At 49.1% G+C, this 24,787-nt stretch overlaps 1 protein-coding gene across 12 annotated transcripts in view; it reads right to left on the reverse strand.

The window, feature by feature from the left end:
• The window catches only part of RBFOX2 (RNA binding fox-1 homolog 2), a 204,899-nt gene that overhangs the window by 70,079 nt on the left and 110,033 nt on the right, over positions 1-24,787 (reverse strand). The window contains exon 1 of one of the 12 annotated variants that reach the window (XM_056137423.1): positions 12,243-12,287. The exons of the other annotated variants lie outside the window; for them this stretch is intronic. Coding sequence (XP_055993398.1) covers positions 12,243-12,269 — 27 coding nt within the window. The 5' untranslated portion in view covers positions 12,270-12,287. Of the gene's footprint in view, positions 1-12,242; positions 12,288-24,787 lie in introns of those variants that run through there. 12 annotated transcript variants of the gene reach the window in all.

Below are 24,787 nucleotides of genomic sequence, written 5' to 3' on the forward strand. Positions count from 1 at the left end.
GGGGTCCTCAGCACAGAGCCGGGAGCAGTCCCCTAGTACTGCTGGGTCTAGGGTGCCCGCAAAAGGCAACTCCCACCTAGGAGTTGACAGCTGAATGATGACCTTGAAGTTCTTCCTGTCCTTTCGCTCATGAAGAGTCACCGCCGTACAAACACCGGGAGGAGATGACGTTCTTTTGGGGCTGGAGGGGGCACACCTGGTGGTGCCCAGGGCTTGGACCTATGCTCAAGTGAGTCAGTGGGCAAGGCAAGCGCCATACCTACCATACTATCATGCTGACCCCCAAAGATCACGTTCTTTCTCAAGACGTTTTATAAAACTCAGGCTAAGTGCAACAAAACATACGTATTTTAACCCGTGTCTCAACAATGTCACCTGAGTCCAAAAGAAAAAAAAAAACCTTTAAAATATGGACTACGATAAACTTTTGGTCATGGTTGTTTAGCTGTCAAAGGGCAGACAACCAGGGTGGTACTGCAGGTCCAAGAGCTCTCAGCACCCACACTCGAACCCGTGTGATGGGGTCTGCTCTCTAATGCCTTCCTTCCACTGACATGTCTAGATAACCTGAAGAACTTTTTTTTTTTTTTTTGCTTTTTTTTTGGGTCACACCCGGCGATGCACAGGAGTTACTCCTGGTTCATGCACTCAGGAATCACTCCTGGCAGTGCTTGGGGGACCATATGGGATGCTGGGAATCGAACCCGGGTTGGCTGTGTGCAAGGCAAATGCCCTACCCGCTGTGCTATTGCTCCAGCCCCAACCTGAAAAACATTTGAAGAGCAGCAGTGGGGCCATCTAAATACTGCCCACGGAGGCTGGGAACAAGGACCTTTGCCACATTCCCAGCTGCTGTATCTTCCGCCTTGTCTGAAGGAAAGAGAGGGACTCTAGGACTCTAGTGTGTCCCTCCATATCCCGCTAGAACTGCAGGGACAGACACTCCATGTCTCTGCCCTTTTTTAAAACCATAACTCACGATCAATATACAGAAACATAGAAATCCAATTTTCCCTGTGACCTTGTTCACGTACTCTGGCTCGTTTTCACGAACTCGGTTCACCTTTGGCTAGATCAATCTTAAGACTTTCCCGGAAAAAATATCATGCTGTCCAATTTTACTCAATGCTCAAGAATCTGACTCTAGATTCAGACAGCCTTGTGCCATCCCTGCCACCGTCCCTCTGACTCTCCAGTGCATGTCGGGGCATTTCCTCTTATCCTTTCTTCCCAACTGATTCTTTGGGACTTGCATAACGTTCATAATATTCATGTAATTCCCCATACTCTACTTTGTATTTTAATCAGTATGCATAAATACTCCTTGAAATACTATTCACTTGGTTTGTCAGTTTTACATAAAGCTGAATACATTCAAAAATAATTTTCATGGAAAAATATGGGTTCTTGAGGCCAGAGAACTGGTGCAGGGGTTGGTTAGTTGCTTCCCGGGGAACAGAGCCAATCTCATTTCCATCCCCCGAACACCCTGAAGATTAACCCCTGAGCACCCCCGGGAGTGACCCCAGAGCTTAGACTCAGGAGGAAGTCCTCAGCACTTTCATGTGGCCCCAAAATCTGACTACCCAAATTAAAAGTTGGATCCTCCTTGGGGCTGGAGCGATAGCAAAGAGGGTAGGGCATTTGCCTTGCACGTGGTCAGCCCGGGTTCGATTCCCAGCATCCCATAGGGTCCCCTGAGCACCACCAGGAGTAATTCCTGAGTGCAGAGCCAGAAGTAACCCCCGGGTATCGCTGGATGTGACCCAAAAAGAAGAAAAAAGTTGGATCCTTGGCACCGCATGATTCCCTGAGCACTGCTTGGGTGTGGCTCTTCACACACACACACACACACACACACACACACACACACACACATTAAACCATTAAAAATAAAAAAAATAGGGTCTCACTTCTACTTCCGATGAAGATGAAGCAACAAGGATAGGATTAACAATGTTAATTAACAATTAACGCTACTCAACAGTGAAGAAACAAGAGTTGGAGAGATTGTACAATGGGTAGGGCACTTGCCCTGCAAGAGAGGAAGACCCAGGTCAGTCCCCAACATCCCAAATGGTCCTCTGAGCACCGCCAGGAGCAATTCCTGAGTGCACACAGCTAGGAGTAACCCCTGAGCATCACCAGCTGTGGCCCCCCCAAACAAAAAGGCCAAATAAAAACATTGAAGAGAGAAAACAGCTGAAATAGCAGTACTTAAGATAAGCGAACAAGAGATATAAGGCAGCAAAGGCCCTTAAGGCAGGAACTGACACAGGTGACTGTCACCCCACCCGTCACCTGCTTACTGACTGGAGGCTTTAAGGCCGTGGCATTGGCTAAGCATCCTGTGTCTCTCATGCTTCCAAGAGAGGACACGGAGGCCAGAAAAAACACAGTTTCTGGAGGAGAAATTTCACTGGGGCGAGAACTGTGGAGGAAGAAGCTGCACAGACCTCTGAGGACCTCTGAGGCCTTCCTCCAGCCCTCGGCTAGGCAGGGCCTGAAGGGAGGGGAGGAAGAAGAGCTGGAGAGAGGGGCTGGAGCGATAGCACAGCTGGTAGGGCGTTTGCCTTGCATGCGGCTGACCTGGGTTCGATTCCCAGCATCCCATAGGGTTCCCCAAGCACCGCCAGGAGTGATTCCCGAGTGCAGAGCCAGGAGGAACCCCTAAGCATTGCTGGGTGTGGTCCAAAGAGAACACACACACACACACACACACACACACACACACACACACGGAGCTGGAGAGATAGTCTAATGGGTAGGGCACCTGCCTTGCAAGAGGAAGACGCAGGTGGCCCACCAAATGGCTTTTTACTGCCCCCCATCTTCCTTTCTTTTGGCCACACAAAGCCTGTTTCCAAAATGACAAATCTTAAGTCCTGGCCGGCTCTGGCAGAAAGCATTAGGAGAGGGGCTTAATTTACCCTTTTGTTTCGCATTTCCTAATTTTCTAATGCCGAGAATCAACAAGCTGAATTTTAGACTACAGCCCAAGAAAAGTTTATCAGATACTCAATTGCGGAAGCTATGGTCACAGAGCATACAGTGACGGAAAAAAACACAGCGTGATGGGGAAGACCAAGCTACTCCCAGTCATGGCACGCGTGACGGGGCTGAGGGGTGGGGGGTGTGGGGGCAGGAGCCGAGAAGGAGCAGGGAAGAGGGGACCGTTCTCTGAGACACGGCGAGCTTTCCGAAGTGAGCAGAGTTGAAGCGGGCGTCCGAGGCAAGAATTGGACCACGCAGGAGAAAACGGTATTCTGGCATGAGGTATTAGTACATGAAAAACTCATTATGTGAAAAAAAATGTGGAAGAACAAAAAATTCTTAAAGATGGCATATCTGGGGGAATTGCCAAAGGTTCAGATTTGGGTCTCCATGCCAGGCTGTGGGGCGGGTGACAGCCCTCCCCACCCCAAGGGACACAGCCCCGGCAGCAGACCTCCACTACCCAACCACCGCCATGCTCCAGGCCGCTTTCTGGATTCATTATAAGACACTTTCTAACCTTTTTTTTTCCTTTTTGGGTCACACCCAGCAAAATACAGGGATTATTCCTGGCTCTGCATTCTGGAATTACTCCTGGTGGTGCTCAGGGGACCATATGGGATGCTGGGAATCGAACCCTGGTCGGCCACGTGCAAGGCAAACGCCCTACCCGCTGTACTATTGCTCCAGCCCACTTCCTACCCATTTTCCACAATTACTACACCATATTTGATGGGGTTCAAACAGTAGGCAACAAATTATTATGCCTCTCGGAGAACCCGGCAAGCTCCCTGTGGCATATTCGATATGCCAAACACAGTAACAACAACAGGTCTCATTCCCATGACCCTGAAAGAGCCTCCAATCGTTGGGAAAAGATGAGTAAGAAGTGGCTGCTAAAATCTCAGGGCTGGGAGGGATAGAGACGTTACTGGCGCCCGCTCGAGTAATCTGACGAACAACCGGATGACAGTGACACAGTGGTACAGATTTAGGTATGGGGGAGAGGGAGAAAGAAAATGAGGGATGGAGGGAAGTCCTCATATTTCTCTCTGCTGGGGGGAATGAGAGCGCAAGAAGGAGTTGTACTCTGAAGGATGTCACGGTGACCCTGTCAAAGTGTGAGGATGGTATTCCTGTCTGCCATCAAGAGACTCCGGAAATGTCTCCTACTCCAAAAAGGCAGAGATGCCCTGAGCCTTTCACACCTGAGGTAGGCAAACTCTGTTTGTGGGCCAAAGCCAGTCCATTGCCTGTTTTTGTACAACATACTGTCACTGTCCTCCCGTTGTTCATCGATTTGCTCGAGCGGGCCCAGTAACGCCTCCCTTGGAGACTTTGTTGTTACTCTGTTTGGCATATCAGATACATCACGGGGAGCTTGCCAGGCTCTGCTGTGCGGGCGAGATACTCTCGGTAGCTTGCCGGGCTCTCCGAGAGGGGCGGAGGAATCGAACTCGGGTCGGCCATGCTGGCTGCTTGCAAGGCAAACACCCTACCACTGTGCTATCGCTCCAGCCCAGGGTGGAGTGATAGCACAGTGGTAGGGCGTTTGCCTTGCACGCGGCGGACCCGGGTTTGGTTCCCAGCATCCCATAGGGTCGCCTGAGCACTGCCAGGAGTAATTCCTAAGTGCAGAGCCAGGCAGGAGTCACCCCTGTGCATCGCTGGGTGTTACCCAAAAATAGCACTGCACTGTCTGTAAAACTGTCTTCCATTGTTCATTGATTTGCTCGAGCGGGCCCAGTAAACGTCTCCATTGTGAGACTTGTTGTTACTGTGTTTGGCATATCGAATACGTCACGGGTAGCTTGCCAGGCTTTGCCGTGCGGGGCGGAGGAATCGAACTTGGGTCCGGACACGTTGGCTGCATGCAAGGCAAACGCCCTACCTGCTGTGCTATCGCTCCAGCCCCTGAAATAAACAGCCCACTGGGAAAAAACAAAATGCCAGAGGAATGAGAGATCAAGAAAACAGTCAAAAACTAATCTATTTCCATGATATCTGAATTTATGATAACATTATTAAATCAGAATTTCTTTCAAGACCTTATTCTTTGTTGGGTTTTACTTCTACACTCAATAGAACCAGAAAACCTTTATTTTAGTGTTTGCTCTTAAGTTTTTGCATCTGTGCGGTAGTGCTGTAGCACCGCCAGGGGTAATTCCTGAGTGTAGAGCCAGGAGTAACTCCTGATCATTGCTCGGTGTGACCCAAAAAAGCACACTGTAGCACTGTCCTCCCATTGTTCATCGATTTGCTCAAGCGGGCACCAGTAACATCTCACAACTGGGGACCAAATTCAGGCTGTAGAGTGGGGGAAACAGGAGGTAAGACATGCGGCCACTTCCAGTTCTAGTCTCTGGCATAGAAAGAGGTTAGTCCTGAGCACAGAGCCAAGAACTGCTCTGTACCTCCCACCCAGCACTGCCAGGAGGGTCCCCAAACCAAACCAACCCCGGCTGTCATAGCCACAAGGCGAGTGCACTAGTTGGGGACGGAGAAAGACCCATCGTTCCTAATTTTAGTTCTCAACACTCTTTTTTTGGTATAATCTCAACATTCAGGGGTACGTGACCTCGGTCACCGTCGCCGATTTCCAACACGCCCCTCGTTGGAACCACCGAGCACCTTCCAAACGCTATTTTGAAAATGAAGATGTTCCTGTTAGTAACCTTTGAGGGCTCTGACCCAGATCTATGTTTGGAAGACGGATTCTCACCAGTCAGCTGACAGAACGCTTCCCCGCACAAGAGGAGAAGAAACAATACGGTCCATTAGAGGTCTGCAGCTCCTCATTTTTTGAAGCTATAAATGCTGACAATGCTACACGAACGACTGATTTTCTACCATTATGGACAGAAATAGCGCTCGGAAAAGGCTGCGGAGGGGAAACGCGACCGTACACACGCACGGCGGTGGCAAGAGCGGCTCAGGCATTCTGTTTGTTATGTAATACACTTAATTCATTTTATTCAGCCGCAAGTTCCCTGTTCTTCTAAATATTCCATCAAAGTGAACTTAAGGCAGAGAGATAGAATCTCTCGAAGTGAGTCAGAGTCTCAATCAATTCATTCACACAACTGCACATTTACTGAACAATAGCAGCGAGGTGCAGGAGAGCACCGTCATTAAGAGGCTGGATGCTCGAGTCGGTTCTTGGGGTGTGGTCCCCCGCCACCCCCCCCACACCGCCCACCGTACCGCTCAGCAGCTGCATAAACCTGGGCCTACCCAGGTCTCAATTTTCCCTTTTGTACTACGGAGATCAACACAAGCTTGTTGAGAGGGGCTGATGTCCCTGGCAGTGCTCAGGGGATTTGAACGCGGTGTTCGGGATTCGAACTAGGGTCGCGGCTACCACCGCCGGGGCGAGGCAGCACACTGCCCTTTGGTACGACTTCTCCAAATGAACTCTTATTACAAGTGGGCCCCCAGAGCCGCTGTTTCCTCCTGGAAGAATGACAGACTTCTGACCAGGCCCTTGACCCGGCAGAACTTCTATTCTTTGGAGGGGTAAGAAGGCACAAATAATAAGCAAATAAAGCTAACAGTGATTAACGCTAAACCAGTGACAGCAAGAAAACAAACCAAAAAAAAAAAAAAAAGCTTGTAGGGCTAGGGAATGTAAGACAAGACGAGATAGGTAGCCTGAGGAGCGACTCTCCTTTGAGAGGTCACGTGTCTACCTGGGGCAGGAGCACTCTGTGTGAGAGAAAAAGAGAAGGGATGGCCCTGAGCAGGGGGCCACACAGCGCGTTAAGGGAACGGCAGAAACCAGAGTCCCTGGAGCAAACGGGAAGAGCGAGGGAGCTAAGGCCAGAGTGACAGCCACGCGGGAGGGACACTGTGTTTTATTCTGGGTCAGAGGAACAGAAGTGGAAGGCCTCCAGCACCACAGGGAAAGACAAAACAAGTCAGATTTGCATTCCGAGTGATTCACCAGGCAAACACCTCTCTCCTGGATGGGTTGATTCCAAAGGATCTCAACTTTGTGACTCTAAAGGAACTGAGGCAGAGGGGCAGAGGGCTTAAGAAAGATCTGACCATGGTTTTGCAAAAGAAAGGAGAGGGACAGAGGGAGACAGGGAGGCACAGGGAGAGAGAGGGAGAGAGAGAGCGAGAGAGAGAGCGAGAGCAGGAGTCGGAAGAGAGTGCTGGGGAGACCAAGGATGCCGGACTCTGGACGACAGGAACTGTGTCCCAGGAGGAGGTGGTGGGCACAGAAGGGCTGGGCCTCCACTAACTGGGGCCTACTGACCCTGCCTAACAAACACAGATGCCCAAAAACAGCCCAAGGTTTGGCATGGCATGAAATTAACGTTGTGAATACTCCATGAAGGGAAAGTCAAGAGAGAAAGGAAATTGGTGCCTCAGGGCCTGCTGCACTAGAGGCGAGTTTGGGAGTTTTCAGGAAGAACAAGAAACTGGAGGGGCAAGGCAAGGACCAGTGGCGGGAGGGAAATAAGAGGAAGAGACTAAGGGAAGAAAAAAAAAAGTGTGTGTGTGTGTGGGGGGGGGGGATGGAGGGGAGAAAGAAGGGTAAGTACTAAGAAAAACCGACGAGTCCAAATTGGCCAAGTTTAAACACACTTATGGGATGCAGGATATCGTCTCAGGACAGTTCAGTCATTTTGAGAAAGACCCGAATATTCCAAGAGCTCCTCTTGGCCTTGGCATGCAAATGGTCAGGATGGAAGATACAACAGGGAACAGGGGAGGAAAATGCAGAAAGAAACCAAAACTCTGGAAAAAGGGAGGCCTGGGGCGGGGGCGGGGGTCATTGTAAAGGAACATAAATTCGACTCCAAGCCGCAAACTCCGCCTAGTCCCCAACTTCCCAGAGTCCGGCGCGGCCCCGGAGAGAGTGGAGAAGGTGCCAAGGCAAACAGTGTGGGCTGAGGCGCTGTGGACGAAGGCTGGGGCGAGGGCTGGGTGCGACTGGAAGGCCACCGACGACGGGAATCACTTGAAAGCCATGCCACAAAATGGAGCCCACACGGTGCAGGACGCTCTCTCGAAAATGGGGCACGCCTACCAGAGCACGGGCGAGATTCCCTACTCTGACTCAGAAATTAAAAAAAAAAAAGGCCAACCCCAAACCCCAAACAGAAAAGAGATGGCGAAACAAAGCAAAACATACCTGCTCTCTTATCTGTCTTTAATTAAAGCATAACCCCCCCCCCCCCCCCCCAGCCACCCGGGAACTGGAGACCGAGCTGGCAGCAGCTCAGGTGAAAGACTTCAGCCTCGCAGCTACAAAGAGGGAGATAGCAGACAATGGAACCGGTGATTCATTACAAAAGAATACACTCCAGCGGCCTGCTGCCACATGGGCGCATGGCTCTATTTAAAGGAACAGCAGCCTCCTTCCCGAACTCCCCTATTCTTAACACCTTCCCTCCTCTGCGTCCTGATGGAAAACAGATTTTGCAGAAAATGCCAGCAAAGCACTGAGCTCTCCAAGAAAGGGAGGGCTTTGTGCTCCGCAGAAACGGGCAGTCTTTGCATGATAGCAGAGAGCAAAAAAAAAAAAAAAATTTTTTTTTCCGCCTTCGCATCCATGCATGCAGTGAAATCTTTCCTTCTCATGCAGTGAAATTTCTCCTTCTCATGCAGTGAAATCTTTTCTTCTGGGCTAGTGCGCCTCTTTTCAACAACAGCTAGCATAACGGGGGATGAGTTCGGACATTTTTCTTTTCCCAACTAATCAGAATGGAAGTCATTTGCGATTCCATTTTTTCTGCTGTCACTCCAATGATGAGAATAGTGTTTCCCCTCTTTTCCTCCCTTGTACTGGGCACACTGTTATCTCGACAGATGTGAGGAGATGCAACCATTTGGTTCACATGTCCAGAAGTGAGTGACTCAGTGAAATACTCCCACAACACATCCAAGTGCAGGGAAAAGCAAAAGTTATTTTACAAAGCCATCTGATCACGTCTGTCCACTGTATTAGAAATCGGTGATTAAGTTGCCATTTGCTTGTTTCACTGATTCTAAGGGCGATGGTGCCATGAGTCCAGTCCTAAAACATGTGCTCCAGCCCTCTGAGCTACTGCCCAGTCCCTCTCCTCCTCTTTTTTTTTTTTCTTTAAAAGCAAAGCTCTCACACTTTATTGTCAAGGACAGAGAAGTTTACTAGTCACCACAAAAATAGGCCATACAAAACAAAGGCTTGTGTAAGAATGAATCAAGTGCCCACATCTCTACACTAACAGACATGGAGCTAATACCGGATGGAAATGTCATTCACGGACAAGCCTTCAGCCTTCCTCCTGGAAGCGAATGACGGAAAGGAAAGGAAAGGATGCAGAAATACTAAGGTCCAAGATGCAGAAAACCTGGGTGACAAAACGGCGAAAACATGTCTATTTGCCTTTCCCACGGTACTTGTGAAGACATCAAGTCTCACAGCAAACCATCTAACTTTGATAACCAAACCCTGGAGGCATTTCATATTCAGGAACAAATCATTATCAAATACTGGTATTGGATGCATGGTTCAAAACAAAAACAAAAACAAAAACAAAAACCAAAAAAACCCCAAACCAAGCCAAACAAGAACAATAAAACCCTAGAACAAATTCGTATCACCTGGTTATTTCCTTTTTTTTTTCTTTTCTAGATGACTCACATTTTATGTCACATTCACATAGAAATACACATACCGGTTACCTCCACAAATATGCGGAAATACAGCCCAGCGGTAGGGCGTTTGCCTTGCATGCAGCCAGCCTGGCCGAGCCGGGTTCGATTCCTCCGCCCCTCTCGGAGAGCCCAGCAAGCTACCGAGAGTATCTTGCCCGCGCGGCAAAGCCTGGCAAGCTACCCGTGATGTATTCAATATATGCCAAACATAGTAACAAGAAGTCTCATGATGGAGACGTTACTGGGCCTGCTCGAGCAAATCGATGAACAACGGGAGGACAGTGACTGCAAACTCATAAACTGAATATCCTATGCTTCGCAGCTGTGTCAATTCGGGATGAGCACCCATCAGTCACTTCCTCCCTTCAGCGTTCAGTACACCCCAGGAAAGAACAAATGAACTGATAACTAGGAGCACCACCACAGCACCCAGGGAGCACGGGCACGCGCGCTCCAACTGGGGCTGCCCTGGGCTTAACCATCTTCTCCAGAAGCCAGGAGGACCAGCTAGCTCCCGGAGGCCACAAAACATCTCTGGTTACAAACTGTCTTAGATTAGCAAACTCCTGGGTTGACTTAAAAAGAAAAAAAAAATACATGTCCACAAAAAATCAAGTAGTTGCAAAACCTTCCCCAGCTGACGCCCTGATACCAATCAGGAGAACTGCACCACCCGGCCTCAAGGTGAAGTCGAACCCTTTCCCGTGCAACAAAGAGAACCCACAAGCAGATGTTCTCTTCCAGGGGGGTTTCCGGACAGGTAACACAGTATTTCGAAAGAGTGTATTAGGCTGGTAATCAGGAATGGGAAGAGAAAATATTTCAAGGTGTGTGTGTGTGTGTGTGCGCTTAACTTGCTAAGAGAGGGAGGGGTTTCTTGATTACCCCCCCAACTCTGACCTGGTGAGGATCACTTGGTAAAGATGCGTTCTTTGAAAGTTCCTTTTCCTCTCGGTCATCTTGGGGGAAAAGAAGGGGGAAAAAAAAAGAAAAGAAGAGAAAAAAGAAAATCTCTCCATCTTCCCCTCCTTCCTTCCCTGGCACTGCGGGCATTATATAACATTTAACGGAACCGGGTATCCAGCTCCCCAAGCCCGGCAAGCATCCCTACAGCCAGCAGCAGCCTCTCTCGCCCTCCGGCGGCCGGCGGCGACTAGGGAGAGGAAAGGAGTGGAGAATACAAAATAAATAAATAAAAAATAAATAAATAAATAAAAAAGGAGCAAGCTCCATAAAAGGCAAGCACTGTCCAGGGACGAGGTCTCCCTACAAAGCCCCGGACCGGCGGCGGCTGAAGTGACATAGGCCCCCAATCTGAAGACCTTTCCTCTAGGGGGCAAAGGCTCTGGCTCTGATAACCCCCATCACCCGCACCCCTGGCCCTCCTGGCCGACAGACGGAGAAAAGGAGGGTGGGGGGCGCAGAGGCACGGGCCAAGGGTGCCAGGGAGAAAAATGACAGAGCCTGGGGAGGCGAGGAGGAGCAGTCACCTTTCCATTTGTCAGGAATGACTTGCTAAAATGCAGATGAGATACCGCCTGGCAGAAGGAGAAGAGGAGGGGGGGGGGGGGTGTTTGGAATGAGAGAGAGGGAGAGAGGAGGAGAGAGGAGGAGGGAGAAGGGGGGGGAGGCCCTATCTCCCATTTCCTACTCCCTCTCCTTCAAATGCCTTTTCCCGGCCCCCGTGCCTGTCATCTCTACATTCATCACACGTTCCGGACGGTCCCCGTGTCGGGGAGGGGCGGGGGGCTCTCGCCCAGCCGCACCTGGGCGCCGCACCAGCCTCCTCGGGGCAACCCCCCCACCCCCGCCCACCCCGGCGGCCAGCAACAAAGCCACGAAAATGAAACATATTTTCCGAGCCTTCATTTTTTTCCCCTTTCTTTCTTTCTTTTCTTCTAATAAGCCCTCCCGAGAGCGAGAGCGAGAGCGAGCGCAGGGCCAGCGAAACGGCTCCTTCCTCCGGCGGCGGCGGCGGAGCCAATCGCAAGGGGCTGGGGGTGGGGTGGGGGGCGGCGAGCCGGGAATCAGATTTCCCTATTACAGAAATTCTTCTGCGATTCTTTAAAAGGGAAGCCCCCTTTTTTTGGGGGGGGGGTTGTGTGTGGGTGCGCCAGTCCCCGAGAAAGCCCCCCGTCTCCGCCAGCCTCCCTCTCCGTCCGCCCCGACTCTCCCCCCTTCCTCTGCACCGAGACAAAGAAGGTAGAGCAATCCCCACAGGGTCTTCCCCGAGAGCTCCAGCTGCACGGGCTGCAGGAAACGGGGGTCTTGCTCGGGGGCGGGGGGTGGGGGACTGGGATGGGGTGGGGGGGACCAGGAGGCAGGAGCGCGCGCGCGCGCGCACACACAGAGACACACACACACACACCCCGATGCACACCGACACTTTCCAAAAGCAAACTAGAATTCTGGCCTTTATTTCTAATGCAAACAGTGACAATGATGATGATGATGATGATGCTCATGATGATGATATCATCATCATCATCACCATCTCGGCTCCGCACCCCCGACCCCCGCCTCTTCCCAGGGGCGCTCGGAAGCGAGCCCAGCAGCCCCCCCCCCCCCACCCACCCACCTCGTCCCCCGGGCCTTACCTGAGTGACCATGTTCTTTTTCTCCATAAACCGCGCGGCGGAGCGGGCGCTGGACCCCTGGAGGCGGGCGTGCCGGGGCACACCTCCGCGAGCCGCCCCCCGCCCCTCCCCCCCACGCCGCCGCCGCCGCCGCCGACGTCAGGGCCCGGGCCGCGACCTCCCTCCGCTCTCGGCCGCCGCCCTCCGTCCTGGCCCGTGTCCCGTCCCGACCCGGCCCGACCCGGCCCGGCCCGGCCCGCGCGGCGTCCCGGGGGTCTTCCTCTCCCGCTTCCTCTCTCCTCCTCCTCCTCCTCCCTCGCCCCGCGGCCGCTCTCTCCCCTCCGGCGCTCGCCCGGCAGATGGCCCGGCCCGGCCCGGCCCCGCCCCTGGATGCCGAAGGTAATTAATCACGGGAGCCCCGCCCCTCGCCCCGCCCCTCCGCGCGCCCGCCCGGCTGACAGCCCCGGCCCCGCCGGGGAGGCGGCCGGCCCGGGGCGCGCTCTGCGCACGCGCGCGGGCGGGTGCGCGCCTGCCGGGGGGGGGGGGGCGGGGAGGGGGGGGAGGGCCGGGGAAGGGCGGAGGGGAGGCGTGGGGAGGGAGGGGCTGCCGCCGTGTGCGGGCTGATTTTTTTTTTTAGGAGAGTCGGCCCATATCCTCTGCCACCCCAATGCCCCACCTCCACCCCACCTCCATCCCCATCCCCACCTCCATCTCCATCCCCATCCCCATCCCCATCCCCATCCGCTCACCATGGTTACCATGGTTCATAACAAATGTAAAAGATCCCATCCCGGGAAGAATATCTGAGGCTAAGAAACCAACCCCACACTGTGTTCCAAAAGCCGTTTTCACCGAGGTGCAGTTCGAAGCAGCTGCCTGAATGACTGGCGGAACTGGGGGGATTTTCAAGGCATGGGAACAGACAGGGACCGGCGTCATCTAAAATCGGGCCACTTCCTCTAAATGAGAGGAAGAGGAGCTTATATATATATATTTTTTCTACTGTAAAAAGCTGGGGGTTCTGAATAGGTGTCTACAAGCACGAATGCTTTGAAAAAAAATTAAGGTATATATATGTATATATATACAGGTGCAAACAAGAAGTTCTGATGAGAATCTCTCTTTCCTGTGGTCCAGCCTCTATTACAGTCTCCAATGATAAACAAATGCTCTTCACATGGGGCATCAACGGCATTAGAGTACAACAGCAATTGGTAATACGGAATGCTATCGATAGAGAAGGCTGGGCTGATATTTTACTGGAAAGAGTTTCTTTCAAGTTCTCCTATTAAAAACCTAACAACAAGCGTATCAGAGATGCAGGCCTGCCCAGAAGTCCTCATGTAAACCCCTTTATCCGCCCTCTGCAAGTGACCTTGGAAAGCTCTTAACATTTGCATATAAATTCCATTATCGCCTTGCTTTGTCTCTACTTGCTATTAACAAAATTTCAAATAAAACCGATGTGAATGTTTGCTGTAATTACGCTTATCATTTGTCTCATATTCTCTAGTTTTTTAGCATCCTAATAAGATTCCATTGTAGAGTGCATGATAGATTTGAGCTATATGTATTATGCTATCATTCTAGTAAATGACCCAAAGGCAAAGATATTAACTTCAGAATTAAGCCTCCTAGCTGAAAAATACACACAAAGAAATTTTCGAAAGTCATAAATCACATGAGAACACAGGTTATTTTGTTGTTGTTGTTGTCTCTGATGAGTGCTTGGCAAAATGTTTAAGTAGGCCTTTTAAAACGTATTGTATAATAATGTTGGCTGGCACGCTGACAATACAACATCATTGCGCTCCACTCCAATTAGTAATCATTTCAAAAATTCTGGAAAGAACACAGGAACCACCAAACAGCAGAGCCTGAAGGATGTGCACAATCCTAGCTACTGAGAACCTCTGATAGGTGATCCAGGTACTTGGACAGGTATCGGTGTATGCTTGGAATAACCGCCAATACCTAAAGCAATAGTATAGCGGGAACAGGATCTCTGACCATCAGAGAAAACAAAACAAAACAACCCCCCCTCCCCACCAAAAAACCCCACATGAGAAAAGGAACAGAGAAACCCTTCTCTAAGAAATGATCTGGAAGAGAAAGTTTACTGGGTTCTCTAATTTTGCAAATAAAAAGTCAATAGTTAATAAAACTCAAGTCAAAGTTATTTAAAAACTAAGTAGAAATGAGATATAGTTATTACTGGCAGTAAGAACAACCTAGTGTACTTTTATGGGGGAAAATTGTATCTGTGGGGGAAAGTTCTAAGTTCAAATGTAAAAAATCAGTCTAAGAATCACTTGCAAACCCTTTTCAGAATCAACCTGTCCACAGTGCTATGGACAAAAATCCCGGAGCCCTAGGGTGCCCCCCTCCCGCCAGCCACACAGGCACCCCTGAAATGTGCAGAAAGCTGGTCAGTGACTGTGGCCTCCATACACAGGCAAAGACAAAGCTCAAGAAGAGTTTGCTTGGGGCTGGAGCGAGAGCACAGCGGGTCGGGCGTTTGCCTTACACGCAGCCCACCCAGGTTCGATCCCCGGCATCCCATATGGGAGCACTACCAGGAATAATTCCTGAGTGCAGAGCCAGGAGTAACCCCTGTGCATCTCTGGGTGTGACCCAAAAAGAAAATTAAAAAAAAAAAAGGAGAAGAGTTTGCTTGCTTACAATGAAAAGCGTAGTGAGGGTTCCCCACATACATGTAGAAAGTTTAGGACTAAGGGTGACCACGTCTCATTCACATTTAGGAGCAGTACTTCATACTGTACACAAATGGGCGTACGTAGACGCTCCGTCTCAAGAGAGACTAGGAGCTGAAAGTTAAAATAAATGTCAGAGTAATTTTCATACTCACAAGATGATAGGATAATAGTGAGCAGCAAGAAAACCCCATAAGGATATTCTAACGTGTGCCCTGAATTCTTTGAGCTGGCATTAGAGAGGGCGATTTGCTTCTCTGGTGCCCAAGGGAAGGGCAACTGCTCAGCCTGGGTCTGACCAAGCAAAACAAATGGAATCTTCCAGTGGCCGAAGGTGTCTGCTACCGGACCAAGGGGAAACTCATCAGGACCTTTCCCGGGGTCTGAGAGGTCGTCGGGGCAAGTGGAGAGAGACATGATGAGAATGTCTGCAAGGACGGAGACCAAGGAGGCCGGAGACCAAGGCTGCCTCCTTGGCTCAGCCCCCGACCGGCTCGTACACAGTAGGTGTGCAGAAAGCAGTTGCCACGGAAACTCCAAAGGACCGGAGTTGTCTCAGCTTCTGTGTTTCATGTAATCCCCAGAAATCCAACTTCCTTCCCTCCATCCCGCTCGCTGAAATGCTTCTTACAGAATCCACGGAAGACCTCGGAGAGCCCAACTCCAAGGCCTTTCCTATCTTCCTTGGCTTTCGGGGGCTCCAGCACCTGCTCCCTTTGGAAACTCGCTCTTGGCAAGGATCGCCTTCCTTCCTCTTCCCTACCCACTTCCCCTCCCCCCCCCCCCCCCACCTCACTCTTCCTCCTTCCTCTCCCTCTAGTGTCAGCATTATGTGAGCTACTATTCTCAGAGCTCTCTTCAGGGCCGGCCAGAAGTTCTTCTGGGGGGTGGGGGTGGGGGGCTAGATGGTCTAGCTCACCAAGTTGCACACGATCATTCCTAGCTTTGTAGTCAGTGGTGACTTTCCCACTCTGTGCTCTGGGGCCAATCCTGGTGGCGCTCAGAGGATGTGATTTTGGGGAATTCAGGGGTTGTGATTTGGCGTTGGCCTGATGCGTGGAAGGCAAGCCCCTTGGCTCCTGTTCCATCTCTTTCGGGCCCCGATGAGGGTTCTCAGCCAAGGCACACAGTCCCTCACTGAGGCACGCCAGTGGAAATTTGTTTCCTTCAGTGAATTTCTGTGAGAGAAGCCCCATCGTATTCACCAGATTCTTTTTTTGAGTCACACCTGGTGATGCACATCTGTACTCAGGAATTACACCTGGCGGTGCTCGGGGGACCCTATGGGATGCTGGGAATTGAACCCAAGTCGGCTTGCGTGTAAGGCAAACGCGCTACCCACTGTGCTATCGCTCAAGACTTGAATGAAGTTCACAAAAGTCCATTAGTTTCCTGTCACAATAGTTTGCTGCCCATTTTGTACCAGGTCTAGCTTGTAGGCATGGGGGAGGGAAAAACGGTCAAGAATGAAGGGAATGAAAATCCCTGCTAGGGACTGGGGCGAGAACTCACAGGGCCGGCATAAACGCTTTGTGCAGTCTCCTGAAGCACCGCTGGGAGTGACCCCCGAGCATCAAGCCCAGGTAAGCTCAGAGTACCATGGGTTATGGCGCTACCTTGCCAAAGCCCTGCATGTGATAAATGTGGACGACTGGCTCATTCTACCATGTTTCCTGGTGAATGATTGGATTTAAAAAAAAACTATATTATTATTGTTATTATTATTATTTTAAGGTTTTGGGCTTCCACAGCAGTGCTCAGGGGCAACCCTGGGCTTAGCAGATGGGCCCGCTCCCCCGAGAGCTCTGGGAGCCATGCAGTCCCAGGGGTCACACCCGGGCGTCATCTATACAAGCATCAGCTCCACACACTGAGCCATCTGTGGCACCCAAACACCTACCCTTTCCAAGAACTTACTGGGTGGTGGTATCTGATCAGGCAATTACATATATTAATCATTATTAGCTAACGCCCCCAACCCTCTGGACAATGATCTATTTGAATCTAAGTGGGTGGGGGTATTTTGGGGTGCGGGGTGGGTAAGGGGATGGGAACTAAGACAAGGTTAGTTCCAAGTATTTGGCCTAAACTCACCCCAACCCTCACGCTGAAGAGCCCAGATTCGAACCCAAATCTGATGGAAAGTCTGTGGTCCTTCTAGGATTCCTCCTCATCCACAAGCACACCGAACCGGAAACAAGCCCTCTTGATTTCTCTGACATGAGCCCTTTCTTATCCCTGTTACCACGAACTTACTCCGACCTCCTTATTTATCTAGTCTGCCCCAGGTCTCTCTGCTTCCTGGCTGGTCACTCGTCCCGGATTTCTCACGGCTCCCACACTGACCACTAATATGATCATACCATCATGCCACTTCCCTGATTTTAATCCTCAACTACTACTAGTACTATTACATGATTTGGGGATTTTGGCCACACCCAGCGGTGCTCAGGGACCACCCTGGCTCTGTACTCAGGAATGACTCTTTGGCGATGCACTTGGGGAACCATAGGGGATACCAGGGATCGAACCCAGGTTGGTTGCATGCGAGGTAAGCACTCTATAGCTCCAACCCTAGTCCCCAAGTCTTTGCAGGGGGGTTGGGGGTAGGCATCCTAACCTCAAGCAGGCACCTAATGCATCATCTGTTTCACCAAGCCTGTCTAGAGTTACTGCTCCCCTCTGCATTCACCACTTGTTTCTGCCCTATTCCCATCCTGTGCTGTAGAGTCGGTTACCCAGCAACACCGAGTTCCTGTTCCTTTCTGTTCCACGGAATCTTCTATCTGGCTAATTCATCCCTCAAGGCTTACTACAGACATCCCTGCTTCCTGCGTCAGGAAGTCTGTGTGGATTCTGCCTCTTTCCACTTGGAGTCATCATTCATAATTGCTGGTGTCGGGGGCTCGAGTGACAGTACAGCGGGTAGGGGCGCTTGTCTTGCACGCAGCTGACCTAGGTTCCATCTCCCACATCCCAAACGGTTACCCCACCCCCACCCCTCCCAGCTCCCAGGAGTGATCCCTGAGCACAGCGCCAGGACTCAGCCCTGGAGGAAGCACTACTGGGTATATAGCCCAGAAGAAACATAATTGTTGGTGCTACTGTTTCTACGGGCTGGAGCAACAGCACCGCGGGTAGGGGTAGGGCATTTGCCTTGCAGGCTGCCAACCCGGTTTTGATTCCTCCATCCCTCTCAGAGAGCCCGGCAAGCTACTGAGAGTATCCCGCCCGCAAGGCAGAGCCTGGCAAACTACCCATGATGTACTCACTATGCCAAAGACAGTAACAAGTTTCAAGATGGAGATGTTAGCCAACAGTGCTACAGTGCTACTGTTTCTACATGGCGGTAAGCATTGTGAAGGCGGGATGTCTTCTTTTCAATCTATGTTTCCAGTTACTGACCCAGCACTGGAGTAGACAGTAGCTGAATCAGCGTTAGTGAAAGTCAAACAATAAAGCCTTGATTTCTATCTTGAGCCATTCACTTACTTATCTGGACTTGGGTACCTACCTAGGAATGAACCCAGGTAGTTATCAAATCGTTATCAAATCATTCTTCTCCCCCTAAGAAATATTTTCGAGTTTATACGTAAACCAGCAGGTCAGAAATTTGAAGCTGGAAGAGGTATGCCCCCACCAAGAGACTGACTGGAAGATATTTTATCTTCAACGACACTAGACCTCTCAGATTCTAGACAAAATAAAACTCACTGTTCAAAAAAAGTAACTTTCATTACTGAAAGCGCTCCAGCTTCTTACAGCTTTCACACAGATGTGACTCAACCTCCCTACCTGCCACCTACACGTCAGCGGGGGCATAAAGCCTTTCCCAGGGCCTGACACCCAAGTGAAAAGCAACATTAAAGGGGCAGCATTTCCGCAATCAGAAAGTCTTCAGGATAGATCTCTTCACAGCACAACCCCACGCAATAACCCTGGGTGTAAATAGCTATTTACACCTAACAGATATTAAATAAATACCTTCTCAGAAGCATTCCTCACACAATACCAGCTTAATATTCTTTGCCCCAATATTTCCTTTAATAGAAATGAAGCCAAATTCTAGCTAACCTATTATTTTCTAGCTTGTTTCTAGGCAAGGTTCAGTTTCAAAGAACCTACTCCAGATTAAAGGGGAAAAAAAAAGTGAAGGAGCAAATTTGAAAAAAAGTACGATGGGCTGGACACATAATGAGGTTTACAAACAACCGCTGGACTAGAGCCATTATTGACTGGATTCCACAGGACGTCAAAAGATCGCGTGGACGCCCACCTACAAGATGGTCAGACTTCTTCGTCAAGACCCTGAATGATCGGTTTGAGGCTCTGCATGTTCCTAGAACGAACAGATGCCATTAGGCTACGCTAGCACGCAACAGGGATGAACGGAGACGTTACTGGCACCCGCTTGAGTAAATCGAATAACGGGAGATCAAGTGATCCCGAACAATTCTCATATTTCTTTCTTTCCCAAGTCAATTACCATATTAAACAAATCATCAGAGTATCAAGCTAGGCAGCACAGCTGGGAGGGTGAAGGCCTTGCATGGGGCTGACACGGGTTCGAGTCCTGGTACTCCATAGGGTCCCTGAGTCTCACCTGGAGCACAGAGTCAGGAACAAGCCCTGAGCACCATGGGATGTGCCCCTCTCCCTTCCCCATAAGGTTCCATAGAAAGCAACGCATGATTAACTCATGAAAGCTGCAGTAAGACATGCCCAATCTTTCTCACTCAAGTATGGGAGATTTTGCGGTCTTCTTCGTAATGGAATCCTTGGGCCTGGCCTAGTCCCTGCCACATTGTAGATACTCAAAAAGCTCCTGGTAAGCAATAAACTGGTTCACTTGATCACTTGGTACCCCGTTATTCATCGATTTACTCGAGCGGGTGCCAGTAACGTCTCCATTCATCCCTGTTGCGTGCTAGCGTAGCCCAATGGCATCTGCTCATTCTAGGAACATGCAGAGCCTCAAGCCGATTCAGTGTGAGAAATTAAAGCAGGTGGTCCCTCTTCAGAAGCCATCTTCCCAAAGAGGAGCCCATGGGCTACTCCACACCCTCACACCCCCCGCCCCCCACCCCTTTCCCATCCCACGGTGGATGTTCCTGTCCTAAACCTTCAAATCAGAATGCTTAGCTATACTGATAATGGAAGCATCTCCTTCCTTTTCTTCTCAACGTCCCAATGCCTCAAAAATGATGTCCAGTGAGTCAGGAAAATTTTAACATTGTTTTCTCCAAGAATTTTAACTGTGAGCGATAGCACAGAGGTAGGGTGTCTGCCTGCCTTGCACGCTGTTGGCCGGGCCGATCCAGGTTCGATTCTTCTTCCGCCCCTCTCGGAAAGCCCGGCAGGCTACCGAGGGTATCTCGCCCGCATGGCAAAGCCTGGCAAGCTCCCCGTGACAAATTCGATATGCCAAACACAGTAACAACAAGTCTCACAATGGAGACGTTACTGGGCCTGCTCGAGCAAATCGATGAACAACGGGAGGACAGTGACAGTGACAGAGATAACACCATGGGGGAAGGCGCTTGCACATGGCTGACTCGAGTTCAGTCCCCGGCATCCTGTATGTTCCCCAGAGCACTGCCAGAAGTGATTTCTGAACACAGAACCAGGAGAAATCCCCGAGCATCACCAGATATGCCCCCCCCCCAAAAAACCCCGAAAGGACAAGCAAACAAAAAAAATTCACCACCTGAACTTCTTTTTACAGTAGCACAGAGGTGTTATGTTGGAGGTATGGAATTCAAGGTACTCATAACGCGCTTCTCCATCAACAGCATCTATCCCATTATTGCCAAGATGAAACTCTATCTGTTATATACTTCCACATCTCCAGGGCACTGTCTGTCTCTGTAAACTGGCCTACTCTGGGAAACTCATTTAACTGGAATCGTGACATTCGTCTTTCTGTGACTAGAGTAATTTCACTTAGCATAAAATCTTCAAGGTTCATCGATTTGCAGCGTCTGCCAAAATTTCCTCCTTTTAAAGGCAGAGTAATATTCCACTGTGGGTATCTGCCTTATTTGACTTACTCACGGATCTACTGATGGGATCTATCCATGGGATGTCTGGGTGATTGGTTCCACGCATCTGAGTGTGATATGAACACAGATGTATGGATACCTCTGTGAGAACCTGCTTTCAATTCTTTATAGCACACACCCAGAAGTAGAACTGCTGATTAATTATGTGGTAATTTCACTCTACCACTCTGTGAAATGTCATCCTGTCTTTCATGGCAGCTATATGATTTTACATTCCCAAACAACTGTGCAAAAGGGCTCCCATTTTCTATATCCGTGCCAACACTTGTTATTTTCTGTTTTGTTCTGTTCTTATAGACTAACATATTATAATTCAATTATCTAGCCTAGACAGGAAGTAATTAATTCACTAGCCAAATTATTAATTTCAGGCCAGTTCCTCAAATGCTTTTCTGGCCAGGGAGAGTACATTCACTGTCCCTAAGTCTCAGAAACAGAAAACAGATGGAACAGAAAGTTCCCATCTCCATGCCCTAACTGTATTTTAAATGGAGTTAACCCAGGCGTGATTCTGTAAAAATGATTCTAAAACAACCAATTTCAATTGTACAGTCTTAAAGACAAGCATGCTTTTATTAATAATAAGAGCAATGAAAGGTCAAGGACTTAAAATATTTTACAGCCTTATATTGAGAGCTCATTTTGTTTCATTATCTCAACACTGGCAATTCAAGAAATACTTAATTTGAAAAATAGGTGCAAACCCTCTCATTTAAGAGAAATATGATTCAATCATGTCTTCAATCATTTCCAGTTGCATAATGCGAGGGTGAGAGCTGCAGGAATACGCAGAGAGGGTGCTCTGGTACAACGGAGAAGCTACAAAGGACATTTCAGAGATATCGTCGAAATTAGACACCGGTCAACTGATAACCATGTGATTACTCAGTTGTAAATTTACTGAAAGAAAAAAATTCTCTTCCGTAACAGAATAAATAAGGTTATAAAAACTTTTCTGGGCTCTTTAACTTCAATTGGCTTTTCTAAACCTTTCATTTTCTAGTCGTGGGAGGGTGGAAGGTACAGCCTGAAACATTTGTATTTTATGCCTGCCTTTGGAAGCTGCCGTAATTTCAGTTAGGATAAACCTATTAAGTGGCAAGTGGAGTTCCAAACATTGAGTGCTATGTCTATGGGTACGACTAAATCTAAATTACAAAAAAAAAGAGGGGCGGCAAATTTATTTTATCATGAATAAAGTCTTCTGAAGACTATATATCATTTATATATATATATCACTGTCCTCCCGTTGTTCATCGATTTGCTCGAGCGGGCCCAGTAACGTCTCCATTGGAGACTTTTTGTTGTTACTGTGTTTGGCCTATCGAATACGTCACGGGGAGCTTGCCAGGCTTTGCTGTGTGGGCGAGATACTCTCGGTAGCTTGCCGGGCTCTCCAGAGGGGCGGAGGAATCGAACTCGGGTCGGCCGCGTGCGAGGCAAACGCCCTACCCGCTGTGCTATCGCTCCAGCCCCTTTCTTTTGAAGACTATCAAACATAATCCCTAAATAGGAACTCTTTAATCCAATTCACTTTTCTTTTTTTGGGGGGGGGGTGGGATGTGTGTGTGAAGATTTTGTGCCTCATATTTTCTTACATTCTCGAAGCCCTTTTTGGGGGGGGTTCTGTTTTTTTTGGGGGGGGGGGTCATACCCTGCAGTGCTCAGAGCTTACCACTGGCTCTTTGCACGGGGCTTGTTCCTGGCAGGGCTTAAGCACCCAGAAGGGGTAGTGAGGCTCAAAGCTGGATCGGCTGTGTGCAATGCAAGTGTCTACCCACTGGACAACTGCTCTGCCCCCAAAGTCCTTTCATCCCCTCCAGCTTCAATATGCAATTCTCCTTTGGAAACTTTTTATTACATTCCCCCCCCCCCCCCCCTTTGCAGTTCCTAAAAGTTTCTTACAGTGCTGGTGGGGTCTCAGAAATGTTATGGTCAAAGGTCACTCTTCAAATTCACTTTTTTTTTTTTTTTTGCTTTTTGGGTCACACCCAGCAATGCACAGGGGTTACTCCTGGTTCTGCGCTCAGGAATTACCCCTGGCGGTGCTCAGGGGACCCTATGGGATGCTGGGAATGGAACTCGGGTTGGCTGTGTGCAAGACAAATGCCCTAGCTGCTGTGCTATTGCTCCAGCCCCTTCATTTTTACTTTTAAGGGGGTTTATGGTCTCCAGATACTTCCAGTCCTGAGCTATCATAGAGACCAATCTATAATTTTATGTGAATGGAGAAATAGTTTTTAATGAAGCGATCATCTATCTACGTATCAAAACCTTATTAATATGTTGTATCTGTAAGTTCAATACCTCAAAAATGGAAAGCTATATAGCTAAGGTAAATTATATCATGCCGGCCTGTGTTTTATAATACAGTGAGAGAAACAACACTTCCTGTATGATTTCAATCAATACTGGTAGCTTAGGATTCGAGTGAGAGTTTCAAATTTACTCTGAAGAGCTTACCCAACCTATTTTTAGCTAAAAAGAGGTGGTTCAGCTGTTAGTGCAAATTCCTGGTAAGATGTGCTGGTGAGTTCACAGCTTCCTTTAACCCCTGCCTTTTTGTCAGCCTTTAGCTTAGCAACTTATTATTAGAGGGACGGGAACGAAAATCAATTAAGCACCACGACCCCCCCCCCCCAAACCCCCCACCATGGAGTAAAAAACCCAGTCGTATCTATAATTCATAATTGCACAGCTTTTATTTTCCCATTCTAAAATTTCAGCGCAAACAATATCTGAAAGAACGGTGACATATGAAAGACCATCTGGTCTAACCCCAATCATATTATAGACGAGTGAGGAGGAAGGAAGCGCTCGCAGATGAACACGGAGGTGGTGAGCGCCCCGGCAGGAGACAGAATTAAGGATTCTTAACTGCAATTCTTAAGGATTCTTTACTTGCTTGACTGCCTCTACTCAGAGAGATGCTGGGTGCTGACCTCAAAGTTTCCGATTCTAGACATCGAGTTAAAAGCAAAGGTATTTTCTGCTTTATAATTACTAACAACATGACACTAATTAAATACACCAATCGCTCTGTAAAAGACTGGAAAACGTTAAGCGTAGAGAGAGTGCCCTCTACTGTGTACTACCTCTCTGAAAAAAAACAGAGCGACATTCGGAAACGGCCATCAGTGACCGCATGGTCACACATGAAGTAGAAAGTTTAGACAAAATGGAGGCTTAGCTATGCTACGATTATAATTCCGTGCCAATCGCACCACTTTAATCTATCATATATACATATGTATATATATGGAGAGGGGGGGGGAGGGACAGGGAGAGAGAAGAATCTTTTCAGGTTCAGAATTTTCAAAGTTGAACGTATAACCATTCTTGACCAGATCTCAAAAACATAAACTCAGACCTCCTGTTAACAGCAGATCTGTGAGAGAAAAAATTTAAAAAATGGGAAATCTATCCTCTGAATGGTACCAGATCAAAAGACCCATAAAACCTGCACTCCACCACACAGTATCTATAAAATAAGTTATAACCCTTAGCTTACCTGGACAACAGGATATTGATAGTCCATACAATATACACCATACATAGCAAATGGGGGAAATTCTTCAGATAAGAAAGACAGTACCCCAAAACCAGCAGCTAAGCGTATGCCCTGTTGGGCCAAGGCTGTCCTGTCCCCAAGAACTGGGTAACACCGAAGGGGAAAAAAAAAAATCTTTGGCTGACTTCCAGTCTCTGGGGAGAGAGATCCGCTGGCTTTGCTGCTGAAGTTAGGGTGTGCTGCTTCCAACCAGGCCTCTAGCCCCCAAAAACGAGTCAA

The sequence above is a fragment of the Sorex fumeus genome, unplaced genomic scaffold (assembly GCF_029834395.1).
Source record: "Sorex fumeus unplaced genomic scaffold, SorFum_2.1 ptg000125l, whole genome shotgun sequence".
Classification (NCBI taxonomy): Eukaryota; Metazoa; Chordata; class Mammalia; order Eulipotyphla; family Soricidae; genus Sorex; species Sorex fumeus.